Below are 22,227 nucleotides of genomic sequence, written 5' to 3' on the forward strand. Positions count from 1 at the left end.
CTCCTTATCAGGGATTCTGCTGTTGTTGTATTGGGCCAGGTTACTCTGCTGCTAGGCTGTCCTCCAGTGGTATCTGATAGATGGTATCTCCACTGGATGAGTCTATCCATTGATCTTCTGAAATTGCTCTGTTTATAGAATGTTAAAGAGCTCTTTCAGATCTCTTGGCAAAGTAAGTGTAGAAGCTTCTTTTCTTTGATTCCCTCAAAAACTCCACTCTTGAGATGGTTTGTCCCCTCCCGGCAAGAGAACATTTGACAAATATTTGACAAGTTCTTTCTGACTGAAAAACTCCTTTTTCCATTCTGCAACTCCATGTTGCCTTAGAGTGATTGGTTTAAATTCAGTCATTTTTATCTCCCATATTCTTCTGGGAATCTTATATAGATGAATGGCAAGGGACAAAGATATATTTATATCCTAGCAATCTATGCTCTGGAGACAAGTTTGCTGTTTTGCTGGCTTCTTTATATGCAATTAGGGTATTTAAGCCTCACATCCTTTCTAATAAGTAATAAAATAATAATTGTAAGCATATAGTAACTATTATATAGTACCACTTATTATACAACCAATCAATAAACATTTACTAAACACCTACTATATTCTAGCTCTAAGGGGGAAAAAAGAGGCAAAAGTTAGTCTCTGCTCTCAAAGAGTTTATATTTTAATGGAGGAAACAGCATGCAAATAAATATCTACAAAGGCAGGCAGACCACCAGCTATTGTAGTAATCTAGACATGAGATGATAAGGGTTTACATCAGAATTCTGGAAGTGTCAGAGGGAAGAAGGGGGAGTTTTTAAGAAATGCAAAGGTGAAATCAACAGACCTTTGCAACATGTTGTATATGTATGTTTGTATGTGTGTGTGTACACATACATATGTATATTATATATGTGTATGTGTTATTCATGTATGTGTATATATGCACCCCAACATACAGTCCCATAGAGAATTAGAGAGTTGGGACTGAGAAGAGGAATCCAGGATAACTCCTATGTGTAAGTCTGAGGGCTCGAGAGAATAGTGTTGCCTCTACAATAACAGAGAAAATAGAACCATCTATTTAGACCACTTACTATATAGTATCTACTATTTGCTAAGCACAGTACTAAACACTATGAAAATATTTTCTCATGACTCTCACAACAACCCTGGGAATCAGATAATTTCATTTTCTCTATTTTGCACTTGAATGCCCAAGGTCATAGAGCTAATAATGAATGTCTGGAGCTGGACTTGAATGTAGGTCCTCCAGTATGCAGGCCCAGAACTCTCTCCACTACACAGCCTTTCTTCAGTAGGGAAAATATCTATTTTGCATCTGAGGGCTTTCCCTTGAAGTTTCATTATCTCTATGGTTCAGCCTCTGTAGATTTTCCAGCTTGGGTGGGGTATATGAAATGCCCCTTCTTAAAGGAACAAAAAAGGAAATGCTCCCCTGTGTTATCAGGGGGAAATATCATTGTGGTTAGTTCCATGTTTTTAAAATATTGATAGCACTCTAACATGCAAAATAAAAGAGTTTTGAAATTGGTCCTCTTCCCTTGCAGTACTAATGGTAGTAATAAATAAATAGCCACAGAGAAGATAATGGTACAATTAAGATAATGTAACAACGAGGATGAAGGAGAAAAACTATCATTGTCCATGATATTCTCATACAATGAAGGCCCAAGTATTCTGACTGCAGCTGCTGCTGCTCATATCTGCCACAAGTATTGCTCTTTTGTGAAGAGCACCAGGGGATGTAAAGGGACTGGAAGACCTCATCTCATTCTCAATCAATCATTTAGCAAGGGAAGGGATGCTCCTTAAGAGTCAATAAATCATTCTAACCTATCTTAGAGCAACTAAGTTGCTACTGATCCCTGAGACCTTTGCCAAGGGAGAATAGAGATGGATTGACTCAATCAATCATACTTCATATGAAGTAGGGGAGAACAAGAGCTAGATGTCCATTAAATCCGTCATTCAGTCAATCAGTCTATCAGGGTGCAATGGAAATCTGTAGACATTGGTTGGGAGATTTGGTCATGTCCGTGGGAGGCTTATATAAAAATAGCAGGTTGGTTGGAATCCTGGATTTATTTGAGTGCCTGACAGTGAAGAGGAATAAAACAACCTAGCTAAGCCCCTGAGAGGAAATTGCTTAAGAGGGAGGAGGGGAACAAGGGTAGCTGGAGGATTTGGGCTTTTTCATCTGTGTCCTGGCAACATTCTTGCAATTGCCACAATTAATGACAGTTCCTGCTTTGAGAGCCAAGGACAGACCTTGTGGAAATGCAGCTTCCAAGGAATTCAGCAGAAAAGTTACATTGTCACTAAGAAACTCCTTGAATACTCAATGAAAAGAACTTCCCACAATGTAGTTATATACTATTTACTCTTTTGCCACATTTGAGCTGATGATGTAAACTTGCTACATTGTGGAGAGTTTATAGAGAGCACCTGCTCAGTGAGGAAGACTGAATTCAAATTTGGCTTCAGAAACTTCTTAGCTGTGGTGATCCTGAGTTAGTCACCTCAGTTTCTTCAGTTAAATGGGGATACTAATAACCTACTTCCCAGAGTTATTGTGAGGATCAAATGAGATTTGTAAAGTCTTATGTCAACCGTTTAAACAAACTAGTTGGGCAACATGTCAAATGTTGCAAAATGGAGAAAGATGGAAAGTTAAGAACTACATGACTATCTCCAGAATCAGTAAAGAGCTGGAGTTCTTGTTTGTTTTTGTTTTTTCATTTTTGTCTTTGTATATATAATCTACCCTAACACAATTCCTTAAAGAAATAGATGATTTTTAAAATGTTTTCAATTAAATTACAAAAAGTGAGGCAAAATGTAAAAATAAATTACTATTCAACTGCAGAGAGAGAGAGAGAGAGAGAGAGAGAGAGAGAGAGAGAGAGAGAAAACTGATGAAATTTGAAGGCAGATTGAAGTATAGTGCTAATTTTATTTTCTTGGTTTATTTCCCTCAACATGGAAAAATGTTTTGAATGGCTTCATGTTTATATCATATTGCTTATCTTCCCAAGGAGTGAGGGAAGGGTTTGAGGGAGAGAAGGAATTTGGAATTCAAATTTTTAAAAATGAATGTTAAAAATAAATTTAAGAAAACTGTGGCAAAAAAAAAGGAAAAGGAAACATACATTGTACAAAGTAGGCATTTAAAATGCTTATTGAATTGAATCTGCTATATATGTGTTCACATTAAAGCTGAAATAATAGCTGCAATAATAATTCATTTGCAATAATACTGGCAATAATAACTCACTACTATAGGCTTTAAAGTTTGCACCGTCAGGTGGAGAGTGAAAGTACTATTGGACATATTTCCCCCCCCCCCCCAGATTTTTTCAGAGTTGTTCTAGAACAAGCACTTGAAATGGGATATAGAGAAGGAAAGCACGTACTACATGAGAGATATTTAGCCTTCATCTCTCCCCAGGAAGAATAGAGGTAGAATGGGATCAACAGAAAAGCAGGAGTATATGGACCACGCCATGGCCTCCAATGTGCTATTCCTACCTGGAGTAGGTAATGGGGTTACTTGGTGAGGCTGTTTCTTGGGATTCCTATCGTGTTTGGGTGTAATTGTGAGGAAGGATATTGGACATCATTTTAGGAAGGAAAGGAACAAGCATTTATCAACGCTCCTACTATATGTTCTTTACACGTATTTGATCCGCTCCGGGAGGTAGGTGATATTTTGGTCCTCAATTTAACAGTTGAGAAAAACGAGGCGGACAGATGTGAAGTGACTTTCAGGGGGTCACTCCAGGCATGGAGGTTGGTCACGCGCTTGGAAAGGGAGCTTCCTATTCTGGGAGTTCCCCCTGCAGGCAGCGCTCCCAGCCCTGGAGACTCCCTACGAAGCCGGGAGAAACCTCTTCTGGGTGGTTCTAGCCCTTGAATTCTCACATGGAAGTACTCCTGCCCTTGGTATTCTTTTCCTCTTTCTGTCGCTCCATTTTAAGAAGGACTTGAAGGCGACGATGTGTTAAATCCCTTCCAGACTGTCGGGGACTCGGTACGGGGCATAGGGACCCCCTTTCCTCCTTTAAAATGTCAGTTTTGAGGACAGGAATGGTCTTTCCTCTGTCTTCGTATTCGCTGCGTTTGGCACCGTGCCGGGCATATGGCAAACATTTAATAAAAGCTTTCCAATTTGATTTCCCTATTCCAAAGATGATTGATATTATTTATTTATTTATTGCAACTAAGTAGTTACAGATTCTGAATCTACAGAGTAACAAATCAAATTCGGCGGGTTCTGCCCGCAGCGGTCCCGACTTTTCCCCTTTTTTTTGCATCAGAAAAGCCGAGGTGCCTGATTTGGGGGACTTCATCCGGCGGAACAGAATGTAGTGTCGGGATGTCCGCAAAACGTGCAGGTTTTGGTGTGGTTTATTTGCCCAATCAAGAGAAAATGCAACTGGAGGAGTTTTCCTAAAAACGAGAATCGTTTGCACAAGATGCAACTTTTTGTGCATGTGCGGAAGATTTTAAAGTCAAATTTAGTTTTTTAATAAAATAAAATCTTTTCCCTTCTCCTCCTCCCCATCCCCCTCGCTGCAAAATCAATGCCAACTTTTTCAGGATGCATCGGAACCTAATTACCAATTTTAAAAAAATGAATATTAATGTATTTTCTCTCATCCCTTCATTGCAAAATAAAAGCGAAATTGCTAACCCCCTTAACAAGATAAACATAGTCAAAATCTCTAGCGGGCTTGCATAACTTTTCCGCCTAATTAAGATTTTAAAGCGAAGGACGCATTTTCTTTCCTGACAGCCACAATCCTAGCACCGAACGCTCGCAGCTGCCCAGGGGCACTTCTCGCCCGGGAAGGTAGAGGCGGTTTGCCCTTGGGAGCGTGCGTGCTGGTGCACGTGGGAGGGGGTTCTTCCTCCTCCGGGCGCACGTGGGACGTGCGGAAGCAGGAGGGAAGCAAACTTTTCTTTTCCTGCCTGGGACGGAAAGGACGCCCCGGCGCGCGGCGGGCTCGGGGAGCGGCCGGGACGGGTGACGTCACGCGAGCCCCAGGTCCCGCCTCGGCCTCGGAGGCTCCCCCTCCCCCGTCCGCCACGAGGCCGGCTGCTCCGGGCCGGCCCCGCCCCTCCAGCAGGGGCGGGAGGACCGCGGCCGGGTCCTCCAACCGTCCCGGCATGCCCCTCGCTTCTTCGCACCATCGAGAGCGGCTCGGCCGGGTGCCGGGGGCGAACGCAGGCGGCTGCTCGGGGAGCGGGCCCCTCTAGCTCGCCCTCTCGTTCTCTCTTTAGCAACATGGCGGGCGTGGAGGCGGCGCAGGCGGCGGCCTCTGAGAGGCACCTGAACGGTGAGCTGGAGCCGGACGACAAGGACGACGGCGCGGCCGCCACGGCCGAGGAGACGGCCAAGAAGAAGCGCCGCAAGAAGAAGAAGGGCAAGGCCGGGGCTGCAGGTAAAGGGGCGGGCGAGGGCTGGGAGGCCTCTCGGACCCGGGGTCGCGCCAGGTCCAGGCCGCCGCCGTCTCAGCCCGGAGGAAGAGGAAGCGGAGGCACCTTGGCCGGAGGGCTCCGGCCTCCGAGCCCCTCGGAGCCGGAGGGGTCGGGACCACCGTGTCCCCTTGTCCTTGGCCGTTTCTCCCTGGACTCGTATCGGCTGCTGGGAGTGGGATGTGGGTGGAAGGGTGAAAGCCACCCTTTGGGACTCGGCTGCTGAGACACCCCCCCTCCCCCCAAGCTGCTGAGGAGCTGAAGCTAGCGAGGGCAGGGAGGTTCCGCCGCTGCCGGGGGTCTCTCCGGGTCCACTGAGAAGTGTTTGCCTGAGCTCAGCATCCTCGGAGGCTGGAATTTCTGGGGGGAAAAGGGAGGTGGCTTTAATGGGCCCAGCCTCGGAGCGATGCCCGGGCCGTCCTGGCCCCCTGGGCCGCTCCGCGCTCTCTGGCACGTCGGGAAAGGTCGCTTCAGCGAGCGCTTAGCCGGGACTCCCGGGCTCTGCCCTCCAGTTCTGGCCTTTCCGGATCGCCCTCCCTTTGCACCGATGCGTGGGGTTCAGCCGTGCCTAGCTCTTCGCGAGCACAGGATCCCGCAGCGGTTTGCCGTTCCTTCCCGGATAGTGCAGGAAGTGTCTGAGCCGGGAGGGAAACTCATGAAGAGGGTCTTCTGATTCCAAGTCCGGTGCCCTGCCCGTCTTCCCGTCGATGCTTGATCGACGTTTAGCGACTTTGTGCTGAGTACTCTGCTAAGCCAGGGAAAGGTCCATGGGACCCGACTGAAAGTTTACACGATGATCTCAATATTCTTAATCTTTATCAGTCATCGGGCATTTATTAGATCCTGACTGGATGATAGGCTGAGAGCGGCAAAAATCAAAATTGAGAATTTTTTTTCTTTAATCTTTTATCAAATCAGTTTGTTAAAACTCTACTAAGGGCAGCAAGCAAAGTTGAGACACAACTCTAAAGTTTACCAGGATGACTGGCATAAATGAAAATTTTTCTTTCTTACTCTTGTATCGGTTAACAAGTATTTTATTACTGGGTTTATACCAAATATTGTGCTTGAGGTTGGAAAGATAGTCACAACTTAAAGATTACAAAAATCATCTCAAGTTATTTTTTCTTAATATTTTCATTCAACAATCGTTTCTTCAGGACATGTGCAGCTCATGTCCCACCTTGTATGGGAAGCTTTTCCCAGGGGTATCGTCTTCCCTTCCAAGCTTTTCTCTAGCCATTTATATTCCAATGTGTCTTGTTTAGCTCATCTTGTCTATAGCCCATTACTTTCTGTATCTCCTTATGGAATGTGAACGTGGGCAGAAGCTGTTTAAGGTTTCCTTCATAATTCCAGTGCTTTTTGGAATGCGCCCCTCCTGCCTTCCATCTCTTAATAGATTTAGTCTCCTTATGTGAAAGGGATTATTTCATTTTTGTTTTGAAGGGCTCCAGCACTTAGCATAGCGCCTGGCGCACTGTAGGCTCTTACTGAATGCTTGTTGACTGTTGGACTGTCCTCTGAAGGATGATGCTACAGCCTTTCAGGATTAGGCAGAAGTGGGTGAGGTATTTGGAAATGAGTATGTATGAGAGGGATAGCTAGGAAAGTTATCTAGGGTAGTCCTTGACTATAGGTGAGCAACCTGGCCCAGAGAAGGTATCCAAGCCTAACTTTGCTCTGTACTTTTTTAACATGAAAAGCCTGAGAGCAGTTGTGGAGAAATAGGAGAGGTATGTAAAAACACTTAAAAACTACTAACTTGTGGGGCAGCTAGGTGGCGCAGTGGATAGAGCACCAGCCCTGAAGTCACCAGGAGGACCTGAATTCAAATGTGGCCTCAGACACTTAACACATCCTAGCTGTGGGACCTTGAGCAAGTCACTTAACCTCAATTGTCTCAGCAAAAAAAAAAACTACTAGCTCATCCCATTCTCTCATTTACTACAGAAGACCAGGACATTCAGTGATATGTCTAGTGTTACACCATGGAATTCAAGGAGAAGTGGCCACCAAAATCTTGAAGGTAGCACAGGCTAGAATCTTGCCACTATTGCATGGTAACCTTAATCTTTTTGGATTTGGTGTGCTCTGCCATGGGGTAGTCACTTCATCTCCTCGGGTCTGAGTATGCTCATCTATAAAATGGATAGATTACCAACCTCACTGATTTTGTGGAGAACTCTTGAGATTATGTATTAGAGCACTAAGGGTAAATGTTGGTCCTTGTTTAAGTAATTTATAAAAGTCATTTCAGTAATTAGCAAGATAGGATTAAGAGGTTGTTTGCTTCATGCTGTTTCAGGCAGAGATGAACAGTTGTCCCACCAAAAATAGCCTCCTTGCCTGACTTCCCCTTTTTTCTCAGAGTCTAAACTGGTCTTCTTTTACCTGAAAACTTTGGAATAAATTTGAACTCCTGTTCCTCCCTTACTTCCAATAACTGCAAGTAGTTATCAAGTCTTATTTGAAAATGTCTCCTTTAATCTCTTTCTATTCCCATTGTGACACTCTGTTTAGGATTGTTACAAGACTGACTCTTGGTCAGCATTTTCCTTTCCCCTTCCATTTATCCAGCATGTTACCCTTTTATCTCTCTTCTGAAGTCCTTCTTGACCTTCTCCATTAATTGTTCATTTTTTTCACAAATAAGGTCATGTATCCAAAGAAAAGCCACTTTATTTAGGTTTTTTTTTTTAATAAAAGAAATATAAAGCATTTAATCTGATTTTAAATTAAGATTATAAGTTCCACAAATACTGTTGTCAGTTCCAGCCATGTTAAGTAATTCAATTGAATGGTTTGTTGAATAAAAGGAAAGGGGACCTGGTGAGAAAAACGGATGGGGAAGGGAGAAAAACTTGGAATGGAAGTTCCTTAAACCCAGGAATAGTTCTTGCTCCTCAGGACTGTACTTGCCCCTGAAGTTTAGGCACTAGATGCTTGTTGATTGATTGGCTGATTTTTTTTTTTGTTTGTTTGTTTTTTTGTGAGAAAGAAAAGAAAGGATATTCAAGTTTTCCAAGCGAGATAGCATTCTGTGAGTAGAAAGGTAGTATATCAGTTAGAGGCCATTTTGGACAGTGTCCTTCTTTTGGGTAACCTTCTGGGGTCTTTAAAATTCAGACTAGCCAATTAAACAATGGCTTCTGCTCTTTAGAAGCCATCTGCCCAATTTGAGAGGACAATACCTAGGGCAGTTAAAGGATAGCCAAACCGGAGATGGGAATCTGGTCTTTCTTGGTTTAAAGGTAAAATCCATAAAGTTCAGTCTAAATTTGTCCTCTATAATATGACTCCAAGCTTTTTTTTCGCAGCTTATCACCTGGCATGCCTGGTTAGGAATATACCTTCTTTATTTTATTTTATTATTATTATTTTTTTTATTTACCAGATATATGCATGGGTAATTTTATAGCACTGACAATTGCCAAACCTTTTGTTTCAGTTTTTCCCCTCCTTCCCTCAGATGGCAGGTTGACCAATACATGTTAAATATACCTTCCTTATTTGCTCCTTCCTCTCTCTGAACAATTAAAATGTATGTATGTTAATGTATTTTGTCCTGAATCTACAGATACATTTACAATCTGTGAAGAAACAATATTTCATGCTTCTTTGTATTAGTTTCTTCAACTGTAAAATGAGGAAATTGGATTAGGGGTCTCTGAGGTTCCTTCCAGCTCTAATTGATTGCAGACACTGAATGTACTCACTGAGTGTTATAATTTCCTAGAACTTTGCCCCTTAACATTTTAATACATATTAGCTGTTATTGTTACTGTAATTAGTTGGGAGTGTATAGTGTCTCCCTGGATAGGCAATAAGCCCTTTAAGGGCAGGGAATTTAAAAAAAAAAAAAAAAAAAAATTGCATCTGGAGTGTCTTGCCTGTAGTAGGTCCTTAGTGAATTTCTGATGAATGAATTAATGATAACTGTCCTCTCGTTTCTACTGTGTGGTTAATGGGGATTTCCTTGGATTTGGAGTTCTGGCTCTATCACTTTTTAAATCCAGTTACTTAAATTACTTTATTATTATTATTTATTTTTAAAGCTTTTTATTTTCAAAGCATATGCACAGATTTTTTTTTTTTTTTTTTTTTTTTAAGTGACTTGCCCAGGGTCACACAGCTAGGAAATGTTAAATGTCTGAAGTCACATTTGAACTCAGGTCTTCCTGACTTCAGGGCTGGCTCTCTATCCACTGCACCACCTAGCTGCTCCAAAGATACTTTTAAAACATTGTCCTTGCATAGATTAGTGTTTCAGATTTTCCACTCCTTCCCCCCACCCCCTCCCCTAGATGGCAAGCAATCCAATATATAGTAAATATGTTAAAATCTATTAAAACACTCTTAAGAGAGATGTAGTTTCCTCATCAGTTTTACATGTTTTTATATATATATATATATATATTTATATATAAAATTATAAACTCATCAATCTCACAAAATCGTGAGGTAAGCATTCATAGGCAAATTTATGAAAGGTGCCATATTTTTGTGGCTCTTCCTCCTGAAATCCTTTTTGATCTCTTCGTATTTTCCAGGTTGGTAATGACTTATCTTCCTTCACATTATATAGCACTTTCCATTGATAATAACGCACTCTGACTTTCTTTTATAGTTATTTGGTTCTTTCTCTAAATTACTATACCATTACTTCTCGAGATATAAAGATGACCTGGGAAATCCCGTCATCCTGGTTTGAGTATGATCTGGTATTGGATTGAATGTTATCTCAGGAACAGTTTAGTTAAGAAAATCTCAGCGGTACCTCACTAGATCATGTTTTTCTATTTTTATTTCTTTATATATGTATGTTTGAAATGTTAAGGCCCAATAAGTTTGTGGTCTGGGTCATTGGGAGAATATGAAATCACAGGTCCTCGAAGTGTTAAAGGCCCAGCTTTTTGTTCTTTAGCTTTTCTTTTGCACAGATTTTCTTGAGTTGGAAGGAACCTTAAGGGATCTTAGGTCATCAGTCCCAAAACAGTATTCTTGAATTGAATCCTGGCATTGCAGATAAATCCATCAGCAAACATTTCTGTGTACTAGCCCCTGTGCTTGATTCTGGGGATATAAAGTATGAAGTAATGCCTACTTTCAAGGAATTCATAAAGATTTAGAGAAACATATGTGTTTATAGTTTTATGTATATGTAACTGAAACAAGTATAAAATAGGGAGTTTAATTGGGGAGGGGGCAGGGATTGGAAAAGGCTTGGGTTGAAGATGGGAAATGTCACCATTATTTTAGAATAATATCAGCTTAGAATGAGGTCTTAGAGTAGTGGAGTGCCTCAGAAAAAGTGTTTGACCAAGCTTTGAAGTAGGACATTTATTTGATGAGTTGGTAGTGAAAGAAGGAAGAAAAGCTAATTTAACTGTAGAGTGCTGGAAGGGGAGTAATTAATGTATAACAAGGTTAGAGTCAGGTTGTGAAGGTATTTCCTAAAATCTGGGGCAAGAGGAAGCACCTGAAGAAGGGAGTATCAAGGTCAAATTGGCTGCTCTGTGGAGGAGGGTCTGAAGTGGGGAGAAGTGAGGAAGGAAAACATTGAGTTGTGTCATTGCAGTAGTCTAGGGAGAGGCAATAAGGGTCTGCACTAGAATGTTGGCTCAGTGGTTGTACAGAAGGGGACTTATACAGAAGATGTTTTGGAGGGAGAGACCAAAAGATCGGAATTGAGTATATGAGATAAGGAGAAAATAAGGACTTGAGGATAGAAATGGCAGAGATGGTAAACCTGGAGACTGGAAGTTAAATAGTGTCTTTTATTAACAGGCATAATTAAATCAAGTAGTAGAGAGAGTTTGGGGGAGGAAGCAGAACCAGTTATGTTTTGGACATGTAATATTTGTGATATTTGTGGGACATCCAGTAAGCAGTTGGTGATGTGAGATGAGGAGAGAAGAGAGGCTCCTTTGAGCTTGTGTATACAATTGAGAAGAGAGTGTAGGGAGAGCAAAGGGGCCAGGACAGTACCTTGGTATTTCAGAGGTCATTTTATTCAGTCCCTCCATTTTAGGAAGTGGGAACTTGAATGACTTGCCTAGTGGCACAGAAATAATGTGACTGTGGCTGGATTTGAATTCAGACCCTCTGTCTCCACTGTGCCAAGCACATCTATCTACAACCTAATTCCCACCAGTCTATATTTTAGGCAGACTTGTAAGCTTAGTTTGAAGATTTTTTCTTTGGTGATGGGAACTTCTTAACATTGGAGACAACATATTCTATTTTTTTTGCATACCTATAATTGTTAGTTGAAATCTAACTTTTTGCAACTTTTACTCACTATTCCTACTTGTTATTCTGAGGTTAAAATTTCTCTCCTACTTAATAGCACTTCAACATACTTGAAAATATACTGTATTCTTCTACTTTTCAGCTAACTGTTCTTATTTACTTCAGCTGTAAGTATTGTATGACTTAAACTTAGAGTATCTAACCATCCTCCAATATCGATGTTCCAGTTTGCCATTTATCCTTAAATCAGGATGCTCAAAATAGACCGTAATACGCCTGATGTAGTTTGATCAAGGCAGAGGATACCAGGGGCTTCATCCCATTCACTGGGATTCATGCTGCCTAGCATCGCATTCGTTCATTTGGTTGCCCTGTCACACTGTTCATTCTTATCAAGCTTTGGGCATTCCTATATGTGATATAGTCATACCTCAACTTGACTCATCATTCTTTAAGGCTGGACGCTTTTGTTATCCCAAATTTTGTCTGAGCCTCTCAATTTTGTGTCACTTGCAAATTGGGAGGTCAGTTAGATTAGAAAACTTGTGTGTGACTTGCACAGGGTCACACAGCTAGGAAGTGTTAAGTGTCTGAGATCAGATTTGAACTCGGGTCTTCCTGAATTCAGGGCTGGTGATTTATCTACTGCGCCACCTAGCTGCCCCTAGAAGAAAGATTACTAATCACCAGCCACTGTTGGGCAGAGGGAAAGCAATATAAGCAAAATGTACGACAGTCCTTGCCTTCAAAGAGTTTATCTTCTGTTGGGGGGGGGGGGATACTTAAGAGGAGTTCAAGAGGTGAAGAGTAATGAAAGTACCTATAAGGAATGGTGTACAGAGATGGGGAATATGTAGTCTGGAGAGTTAGGAACTGAGCCAGTTTAGAAATGTGTAGCTAACGTTAGTATTTTCCGTAATGGAGGTTCCAGGAAGGAATTCAACAACAGGAGGAGACTTGCAGTGAAGAGAGATGGATAAACCATATCATTATCTCCTAATTGAAATCGTGAATAATAATAATGTTGAACAAAACAAGGCCAAAGGTTAACTTAATGTTAACACTGTTAACATTTTTCCAATAATGGTGTCATTTCCATTTTTTCTATGTCAAATTTTGTGAGGGCAGGAAATATGCTTTAAATTAATCTGCTTTTGAACCTAGCATGATATTCTACATATAACTTTAAAAAATTTTTTTCAAATAGCAAAAATCCACTGTTCTGTCATCTCTCTGCCAGTTTAGAATAAAATTTTTTAAAAAAGCAACTGCTTTACAAAATGCATACTCAAGCTAAACAAATTTTCACATTGATCTTGTTTATGGGCCTCCCCCCCATTTCTCCTGCCTTCTCCTCCAGTATTTCTCTTTGGGTATATTGAGGGTATTTCTCTCATCTGGCAATACAATCATTCTCTTTCAGGAGGTATATAGCATATTTTATCATTAGTTTCTCAAGAATTGTGGATGGTTATTATATTGATAAGAATTCCTAATTCTTTCCAAGTTGTTAGTCTACCAAATTATTGTCATTGTACAAATTGTTCTCCTGGACTTGTTTACTTTACTCATCAGTTTATACAAGTCATCCCATGTTTTTCTAAAACCATCTTTCATTTTTTTAGTAAAGTAATACTGCATCATATTCATATTCTATAACTTAAAGGTATTCCTTCAAAGTCCTATTGTTTGCAATCTCAAAAAGACTGACAAATATTATTCTGCATACTTTGTTTTGTTTAGGATTAAATCTACCCTGGCTTCTATCCTCCTTTTCCCCACCTAATAATTTCCCTATTCTGTGCTCAACCACAAACAAGTATTCCTTCCTTTGACCATTTCAGATGAGAGAAGTTGAAATACCATGTGTTTATCCAACTCCTCCTGTTCATATAAGTTTACTTGTGAGCTGATTATGTGAAATTTTTTTCCCTAATCATCCGTTCTTTTTCCCCCTTCTCCTCAAGGTATTCCTTTCCCTCCTTTTCTGTTCTTAAAATCATCGATAAATACCAGATCCACTCCCAGACTTTGTCTAATTAGACTCCTTCAGCTTCTGATCCTAATAAGGTTCATAGGGGGACCATATGTATTATTATCTCATGTTTGTTTAAATGCAGGCAGTTTATTTCTCTTTCTTATGTGTTCTTTGTTTAGTAATTTATCATAACTTCATTCATGTTTATCTTTTTGTTTATCAACTTCTGTGTTTGAAAATCAAGATTTCACTATAGCTCTGGGCTTAATGTTCCAATTTCCCGCTCTGTAATATTATATTCACTTTTGGCTGAGTAAGTTATCTTTTGTTTTAAACTTATATCCTTTGTCTTCTGGAAGACTATTCCAACCAAACTATATTCCTTAATCATGGTGGTTGCCAAGTTGTTTGTGAATCTGACTGTAGCTCTTTGGTACTTTAATTCTTTCTTTCTGGTTGCTTACAGTATTTTTTCTTTCACCAGGAAGCCCTGAATTTTGGCTATGATATTAATGAGAGTTTTTATTTTGTGGTTTCTTTCAGAAGATAACTGGTTGATTCTGTTTCCACTTTGCCTTCTGGTTCTAAGCTATCTGACCAGTGTTCTTTTAAAAGATAACTTGAAATCTGATGTCTAGGCCATTTTTGAGATCAATTCTTAAATTTGTTTTGTTGTGTTTTGTTTTGTTTTCCAGGTCAATTCTTTTTCCTCTGAAATATCTCATAATCCCCCCCTCCCCCCAGCCTTTTGACTTTATTTTAATATTCCTTGTTTCATGGAGTCATTAGCTTTGGTTTGAACTGTTCTAATTTTCAGGGAATTTGTTGCTTGGACAAAGTTCTATGTCTTTTGTGCCAAGCTGTCAAATCCCTTTCCAATTTTTCCCACAGCTTTCATTTCTTTTTCCAATATTTTCTTCAAGTACTCATTTTGTTTATTTAAAAAAAAAAAATTAGCTTTTAACACACTTTCACACACCCCCACTCCTCTCTTCCCTCCCTCCTCCCCCCTCACCATTTCTTGCTTCACCTCTTCTAGGAATTCCAGTTGAGCAGATACCTAAGCTATTTTTTCTCTCAGGTTTTGTTTGTAAATTTTTGGAGTCATTCTTTTCTTCTGGGTTTGTGGCTGGAGCTTTCCTTGCCACCATAATAGATCTTTATAGTAGGATTCTTTTTTGTTTGTTTAGTTGGTTTTTTGTTTTGTTTTGTTTTTCTAGATTTTGGGCTTGGTGTTCGATTTGGGCTCTGCCATGTTGGTTTTATTGCTGCTTTCTTGGGATATTGGATGGTGTTATTCTAGGAATTTTAGGATCTCAGGCGCAGACTAGACTCACAAGCTCCTTGTACTCTTAAAATAATCTGATCCTGGACAGAGTCTGATAGCTGTTTCCTTAACCTGAGTTTGGATTTGACTAATAGTGAGGTACTCCTGGATTCAGTCCCTGTTAGCTGGCTGGCAAACTTGTTGGGATTGTAGGTTCCCTCTTGGTTTGGGATTCCTGCCTTGGTTATTCCCAGTAGGCTGAGCTAGATGCTTGGAACTAAGACTCTATTGTGTTTCTCCTTCTGAAGACCTCCAGCCTCTCTTCCTGGAACATTACTCCAGGATCTGTGACCTAGAAATGCATACGTAGCAGCTGACAAAGTTGATAGATGGTACCTATCCCTGTTCCTCTTTGGTGCTTTGGTATGGGTCTGACAGTGTTCAGGTATAGATCATCTTCAACAACTCATTCGGGCTCTAAACATATACTACTTTATATGGTTGTTTAAATAGTTTCTATTTATCCTTCCTAACTAAACTTTAAATCTCTTGAGGGGGAAAAATGTCCCTGTGTTGTGCATTTTGTTGAATTGATGAATAATATCTAATAATTTGTTAAATAGTTCCCCAACTGGGCATTCAATCCAACAGAGATTCTCCCTTTCTATTCCACTCACTACAACAGCTTATGTAAGTAAACATTCAACTGGTTTATACTGAAATGTAAATGTATATATAGAAAGCAGGAATTGTTTGACTTTTATCTTTGTATCCCAGCCCTTAACTTAGTGCTTGGTGTGTAGTAATCACTCAGTAAATGCTTATTGATTTTATTTTTAAGTATAATGTTATTAATGTTCATTTCTGACACTACAGAAGTCCCACCAATTGCACATTTCTGATGTTTTGTTTTTCTGAATTTGAAAGTGGAATCCTTTTGTAAATTCATTTTCTAGAGGGTCTAGTATTTGTTTTTAAGTCATTGTCATTGAGCCTTGATTTAAACAACATTATTTAACCAGCAGGACAACAGGAAATGGAGGGAGAATCGGCGACTTCAGTGGATGAGGTAGCCAAACAGCTGGAAAAACAGGCCCTGGAGGACAAAGAAAAAGAGGATGATGATGAAGGTAGGTGGGGGGGCATGGGGGAGGTGAGTGGGTATCTAAAGTTTATTTTATCCAGTGTTTAAGTTCAGTGACAAGAAGAGGAAAGTGATAAGCTGATTCATAATGAGCTGGTGTGAGTGTTTTGCAAATTTGAGAACTCTATAAATATCAGATAATTAATTTAATCTTACAACCTTTTGGTCCCAGCCAGAAAAACACTTTGTAGAATCTTTTTAACCTGTGCAAGAAATCTTGGTGCTATCAGGGCATTATAACAGTGAAAAGAACCTTCTGCCCAGGATCAGAAGGTTTTGAATCCCAATTCTTCCCATTTACTAGCCATGTGACCATGGACTTTCTGACCTTTGGCCTTGGTTTTATCAGTAATTTGTACAATTCACCAAACAAATGGTGATATTTGTCACTTAGAATCATAGATTTAGAATTGGATGGGATCCAAGAGGTCTCCCTAGTTCAACTCTTTCATTTTGTAGACAAGGAAAGTGGGAATCAGGAAAGCAAAGTAATTTGGCTGGAGGTGGGCACAAGGAGTGAGTGGCGGAGATAAGGTCTAAACTGGGGTCCTTGTGACTATGGCTCCAGAACTTGAAGTGTGGTCCAGTGGAAACCAAGCAGGAAGACCTGAATTCTTGTATTGTAAAGAAGGTCTCCATGTCTACTGTTCATTCACCCAATGCCAGAGAAATCACTGGTCCAACTCCTGTGCCTTATGTGTATAAAGCTATATTTATATCTTACACAACAATAAAATTAACTAAAAACCAGCCTATGACTGGGATGTTTTAGGGATTTGGAGAGTCTAGTATTCATGTTATCTTGGAAAAAAAGAGTTGAACAGTTCTCTGCAGCCTCCACTTGGGGGGCAGAGATTGTCACCAGTCCTTGCTCATCTTTTCAAACCTAATACCACGTTGGATTGATGCTGCCTGCCTGACCCTTCTCCTTTGTTACTGAAGGACTTTATGACTCATTGTTCAGGAAACATGAAGGTACTTGTTTTGTTTGAGGGGCTGTGGGGGGGGATGCACAGAATGGCTGGGAACCCATTCTTGACTGGGGAAGAGAAAACCAGGCTGACTAGATTTAAAAGTCACTCTTGGCCCACTTTAGACTTCATTAGGGATATTTTGAGAACAGTGTATAAAATCACTTTTGAATTATTTGAAAGACAAATTCCTTATTAATTGAAGGAAATTGATTGCTTCTGTGTATACAGTAGTTCCTGGAAGTTCTGCAAAATGGTGTGATAAAACTAGTCTACCAGGCATCCCCTCTCAAAATGCACACACACACATACTAAGTGCTGTTCTATCCTTGTTGAATTAGCTATATTTTTTTTGTGTTAGAATTGTGTAAGGCTTTTACTAGCAAGTCACTGACTTGGAAGTACCTTTTATCTTAGCGTGTCAGGCAGAGTTAGCCCCACCTTTAACTAAGGCTTATTCTGCCTTTCTCGCTTATCTTGAAGAAAGGATTTTTTTAAGTACTATATAAAATATGATATTAGTTCATATTACTACATTTGAATTCTTGTAACATTAGTTCTGTGACTCTGGATGGATTACTTAATTTTTATGATCAACCTCTCTAACCAGTGAGGACAATAATAATTGGATCACCTACCTTTTGGGATTGGTAAGATGAAAGTGCTTTACTATCAACTTTAAAATTCTTTATAAATAAGAGCTCTTTTACCATGATTAAAATGAGGGATTTAAACTAATTAACTCTTAAGGTTCCTTCTAGCTTAATCTGTCAATTTACAAACCCTTTTTGATCACTAGTGTTTAGAGCTGTATCCACTTGGTTGAGAGGCCATAATCAACCAACAAATCTTAAGAGTGCCTATCATGAGCTGAGAGTTACAGGCATTATAGGGGCTGGTGACTTGGAGTCAGTCAGGAAGTTTGGATAGAAATTCCATCTTTGCCACTTGCTGTGTAATTTCATATATATCTTGGAGCCTGGGTTTCCTTTTCTGAAAAATGACCCCATTTTACATAGTTTCTTATTTAATTATTCAATAATTATTTTGTTATTTATCTCACAGGATTGTTGTAAGAATCAAATGAGATAATGCATGTGAAAGGGTTAGAAATGAGCAAACTCTTACAACTATTATCATTCATTTTCTGCCATCAGTTTATAGTCTCTTATTTATCAAGGGACCTGTTATACATGAAAAGTATATATGCAATATTCCACAACCGTACTATAATCATTTTTTTAAAAAATATGTATCTTTTTTAAAAATCACTGGCATTTCTTAATAAATCCATTTTCTCCCCCCATCCTAATTCACTTTTTTCCCAGTATAATCCTATGATTACATTTGGAAAATCAATCACTATGCATAGGCACTGTTAAGCTCTAGGAATACAAAGAAAGTAAATGAAACCCTTTATCCTCAGAGAGCTTGCTAGTTCCTAATAGGACTTAATCATATACCTAAATGAGCATTTGTAAGATACATCAAAATAGATAAAGTGACCTTCAAAGAGAGGTACCAGCATCCCTTAGAGTAGCAAAGCCCTCCTGTAAAAGGTGACACCTAATTTTGTTCTTGAATCCCAGGGATTCTAAGCCTTGGAAGTAAGGAGGGAACTAAGGAAATGTGTGAAAGAGAGAGAGGGAAAGGGAGAGGGAGGGGGGAAGAAAGGAGGGGAGAGAAGAAAAGGAGTTCACAAAAGCAAGAAGGATTCGATGGCTAAACCATGCTGAGAGATAAAAGGGTACCCTTTGTAAACATATATTAAGTGCCAAACCAAGGAGTTTATATTTGATCTTAGAAGTAAAAGCCAATCAAGTAAAATTCCTATATCTGATCAAAATGAAGGGCAGTAACATTTATCACCTCCAGGATGAAATTGAAAATCCTGTTTGGTTTTTAAGGCCCATTTTCATCTTCCCATCCCTTTTTTCCTTTTCCTTTCTTCTTAGACCTTAAACTCCTACATGGACTCTGCAGGTCAATGACACACAGGCTTTCTTGCTGTTCTTTAGATAGGAATCTCCATCTCCTGACTTATTGCATTTTCTCTGGCTATCCCTCCATACCTGGAACTCTCTCCTTCATTTCTATTTTCTGGCTTCCTTGAAACCTCAAATGAAATTTCACCTTCTGCAAGGTCTTTGATTTGTCTTCATGCTAGGCCTTCTCTCTGTTGACCACCTCCAATTTATCCTGTCTTTTTAGTCTGTGAGCTCTTTGAAAAGAGGATTATTTCTTGCCTTTTGTATTCCTAGCACTTAGCACAGTGCTTAAAACATAGTAGGTATTTAACAAATGTTTGTTGATTGACTAGAGTTCAGGTGATTAGAATTGTGCTTTTGGAAAATTGATATCTCTGTGGAGAGTAGTTGAATAGGGAGAAACTAGAGGCAGAGAGAACAACTGAATTATTTCAGTAGTTCAGATGATGACCTGGATTGGGGTGGTGGCTGTTTTGGAGAGAAGGGGGAGGAGTGTGGGCATATAGAAGAGATGTTGTTGAGATGGGAGATTTGGTAGCTGATTGGATGTGTAATGTGAATAGATGTGAAAGGCTAGCATTTATAGAGAATTTACTATGTGGTGTAGGCATTGTGCTTGACAATTATTGATTCATTACAATCCTATGAGGTATTACTATTATCCTCATTTTATAGATAAAGATACTGAGGTAGACAGTAAAGTTAACTTGCCCAGAAAATCCCACAGTAAGTGTCTGATGTCTTCCTGACTTTAGGTGTGGAGCTCTACTTTCCCACCTAAGATCCCAAAAATGTGAACCTAGGTTATTAGAATGGGTGGTATCTTTGATAGTAATAAGGAAGTTAGAGGAAGGAGTGGGTTTTAAATATCTAATAAGGCACTTGGTGATGTGGTGTGAGAGCTTTAGAAAGTAAGTCATGAATATGTAAATCTGAGAATCCTGTGTGTGTGTAAATATGTATGTATGTATGGAGGGATGGTCTTTGAATCCCTGACAGCTAATGAGCTCTGCAAGTGTAAATTGAGAAGAACCAGGAGAGATCTTGTGAGATATCTCACAGATAAAATTGAACATAACATGTATCTAGAAAAGAGGACTGGAAAAGGGCCTTAAGATAGATAGGACAAGAATTGAGTATTCAATGTCACAAAAAATCCTGATTGGTTTAAGAGAATGTGTCTGTGAGTAGGTGATTACCAGTATCAGATGGTACAGTGAAGTCAAGAAAGATGAGGATTGAAAATAAAATTGAGCGTTTAAGAGATCATTGGTAATTTTGGAGAGGGAAATTTCAGTTGAATGATCCATCATTTAAGAAGCCAGATTGCAAAAAGAGTAACAGAAGTGGTGACATCTAATAGAGTATAAAGAAAGGAATGGAGACTTGCACCCATATAATATCAAAAGAATGTTGGTGTTAAAAATATAGGCCTTCAGGGGAATGGCCCCCACATGTCTTAAAAATAGTACTCAGTTAAAATATGGGAGTAAATGACAGCTTTGTTATTTTATCAGTGTATGGTTACTTAGTTTATTTACTTATTTGTCCTGGAAAGTTGCCAGTAAATCTGTTGGTGATCAAACCCAGGCTATTCCAAATACTTCCTTCCATACTACTTCTCTGTTAAGATAAGAAAACATAACATTTGGAAGAATTGTTTAGAATAAGATTTTAATGAATCCAGATTCAAACACTGGTATAATTTGCATTGCTTCTTGTGAATTTTGAATGCTCTTAGAATCTTCATGGCCTTTAAGTTGAAAAGAGCTAAATTCCAGTCCTGCCTCAGACACACCTTAGGAGCTCAGAGCATTGAAAGGAGAGTGTTCACACATTCAGAGTTCCTTGAAACATCATAGGTCTTACAGATTCCTTAAAAACAAAATAAATTGTTCTTAATCACTTTTCTGTCTTTCCTGATCTTTCCCTTAAGTAGAAAGTCTTAGAAGTTATTCTTTTCATTATTTTTACTGAGCTTGGGTCCTTCAAGGCAAGATATTGTAAAACAAAACAAAACCTTGTGGCTGGGTCTGTTAACATTTTCCTTACTGTAGTAGGAAAAATCTTTTATCTGGTCATACCTTAAGAAAGAAATTATTGGATTTGTTCTACCAAATTCCTGGCAATTTCACATTTCCTTCTGCTCTTCCCCCATCCCCCTCAAAAATGTCATCTTTCTGAAACATTCCTCATTGCCTGAAGCATCTTTGCCTTGATCATCCCTGCTGTCTGCCCTTAATGGAAGGTGCCTGCTTCAAGGTTCCTTCCTCCCACTCAGCTCTCCCTGCACTCTCAGATAGCTGGCAGTTTGCTTACAGTGGATTTATTTTTACCAAACTATTTGGTTCCTAGTTGTTTTTTTAGAAACTGGACCTTGACACAGACTACTTTTTAAAAGGAAATACATTAATGTTTTATCACTTGTGTAGTTTGATATTAAGGGAAGGCAGTATGCTACATTCAATGGAAGAGCTAAGATAAACTCATATCTGACATATATTAGTTATTTGACTTTGTGCAGCTTAACTTCTGTAGCCTTGGGCTTTCCTTCTGAGGACATTCCTTCTACCTGTTTTATGAAGTCCTTATGAGAAGGGAAAGCACTTGAATGCTAGCTTTTATTATTAAATAGATTTTTTTCAATATAAATTAGAAAACATTTTTAAATCAATGGGTGATGCACTGTGGCTGTTTCTATAAACTGTAGTCTTTTGCAGTTGAGTGCATAGTGGATTTGGAATTAGAGAATTTGGTTGAAATTCTACCTTTGGTCATGGGGTGGCAAATCACATAGCTCTTCTGAACTTCCTAATCTGTAAAAGAAAAATAATTATTCTGGTTGAGTCTACTCCAGAGGGTCGCTTGGGTTAGATGTTATATGAGACATTTCTGAGTATAGAATTATTAGCATGAGCCAACCAGAGCTACTTCTTCCTTCCATTACTTAATCTGCTTTTCTGAGTTACTAGGCCTGCAGCATTGTAGAGACTATCCAATCACAGACACAGACATAAATCACCTTTGCTTTGATGAACATTAAATTGATTTCATTCTAACCCTCAACCTTGGATCCCTCCTACCATTTCATCACTTTTGAGCCTTCATGTGTGCTGCTTATCACTGGGTCCATGTAA

At 39.5% G+C, this 22,227-nt stretch overlaps 1 protein-coding gene across 2 annotated transcripts in view; it reads left to right on the forward strand.

Moving 5' to 3' along the window:
• Nucleotides 1–5,196: 5,196 nt before the first annotated feature.
• METAP2 (methionyl aminopeptidase 2) overlaps nucleotides 5,197–22,227 on the forward strand; it is a 40,815-nt gene continuing 23,784 nt past the window's right edge. Inside the window, exons 1-2 of one of the 2 annotated variants that reach the window (XM_074271298.1) lie at nucleotides 5,197–5,453; nucleotides 16,010–16,117. In XM_074271298.1, coding sequence (XP_074127399.1) covers nucleotides 5,297–5,453; nucleotides 16,010–16,117 — 265 coding nt within the window. In that variant the 5' untranslated portion in view covers nucleotides 5,197–5,296. The remainder of the gene's footprint in view (nucleotides 5,454–16,009; nucleotides 16,118–22,227) is intronic. The other variant, XM_074271299.1, reaches the window with a different exon arrangement.

This window comes from Sminthopsis crassicaudata, chromosome 5, assembly GCF_048593235.1.
Source record: "Sminthopsis crassicaudata isolate SCR6 chromosome 5, ASM4859323v1, whole genome shotgun sequence".
NCBI lineage: Eukaryota > Metazoa > Chordata > Mammalia > Dasyuromorphia > Dasyuridae > Sminthopsis > Sminthopsis crassicaudata.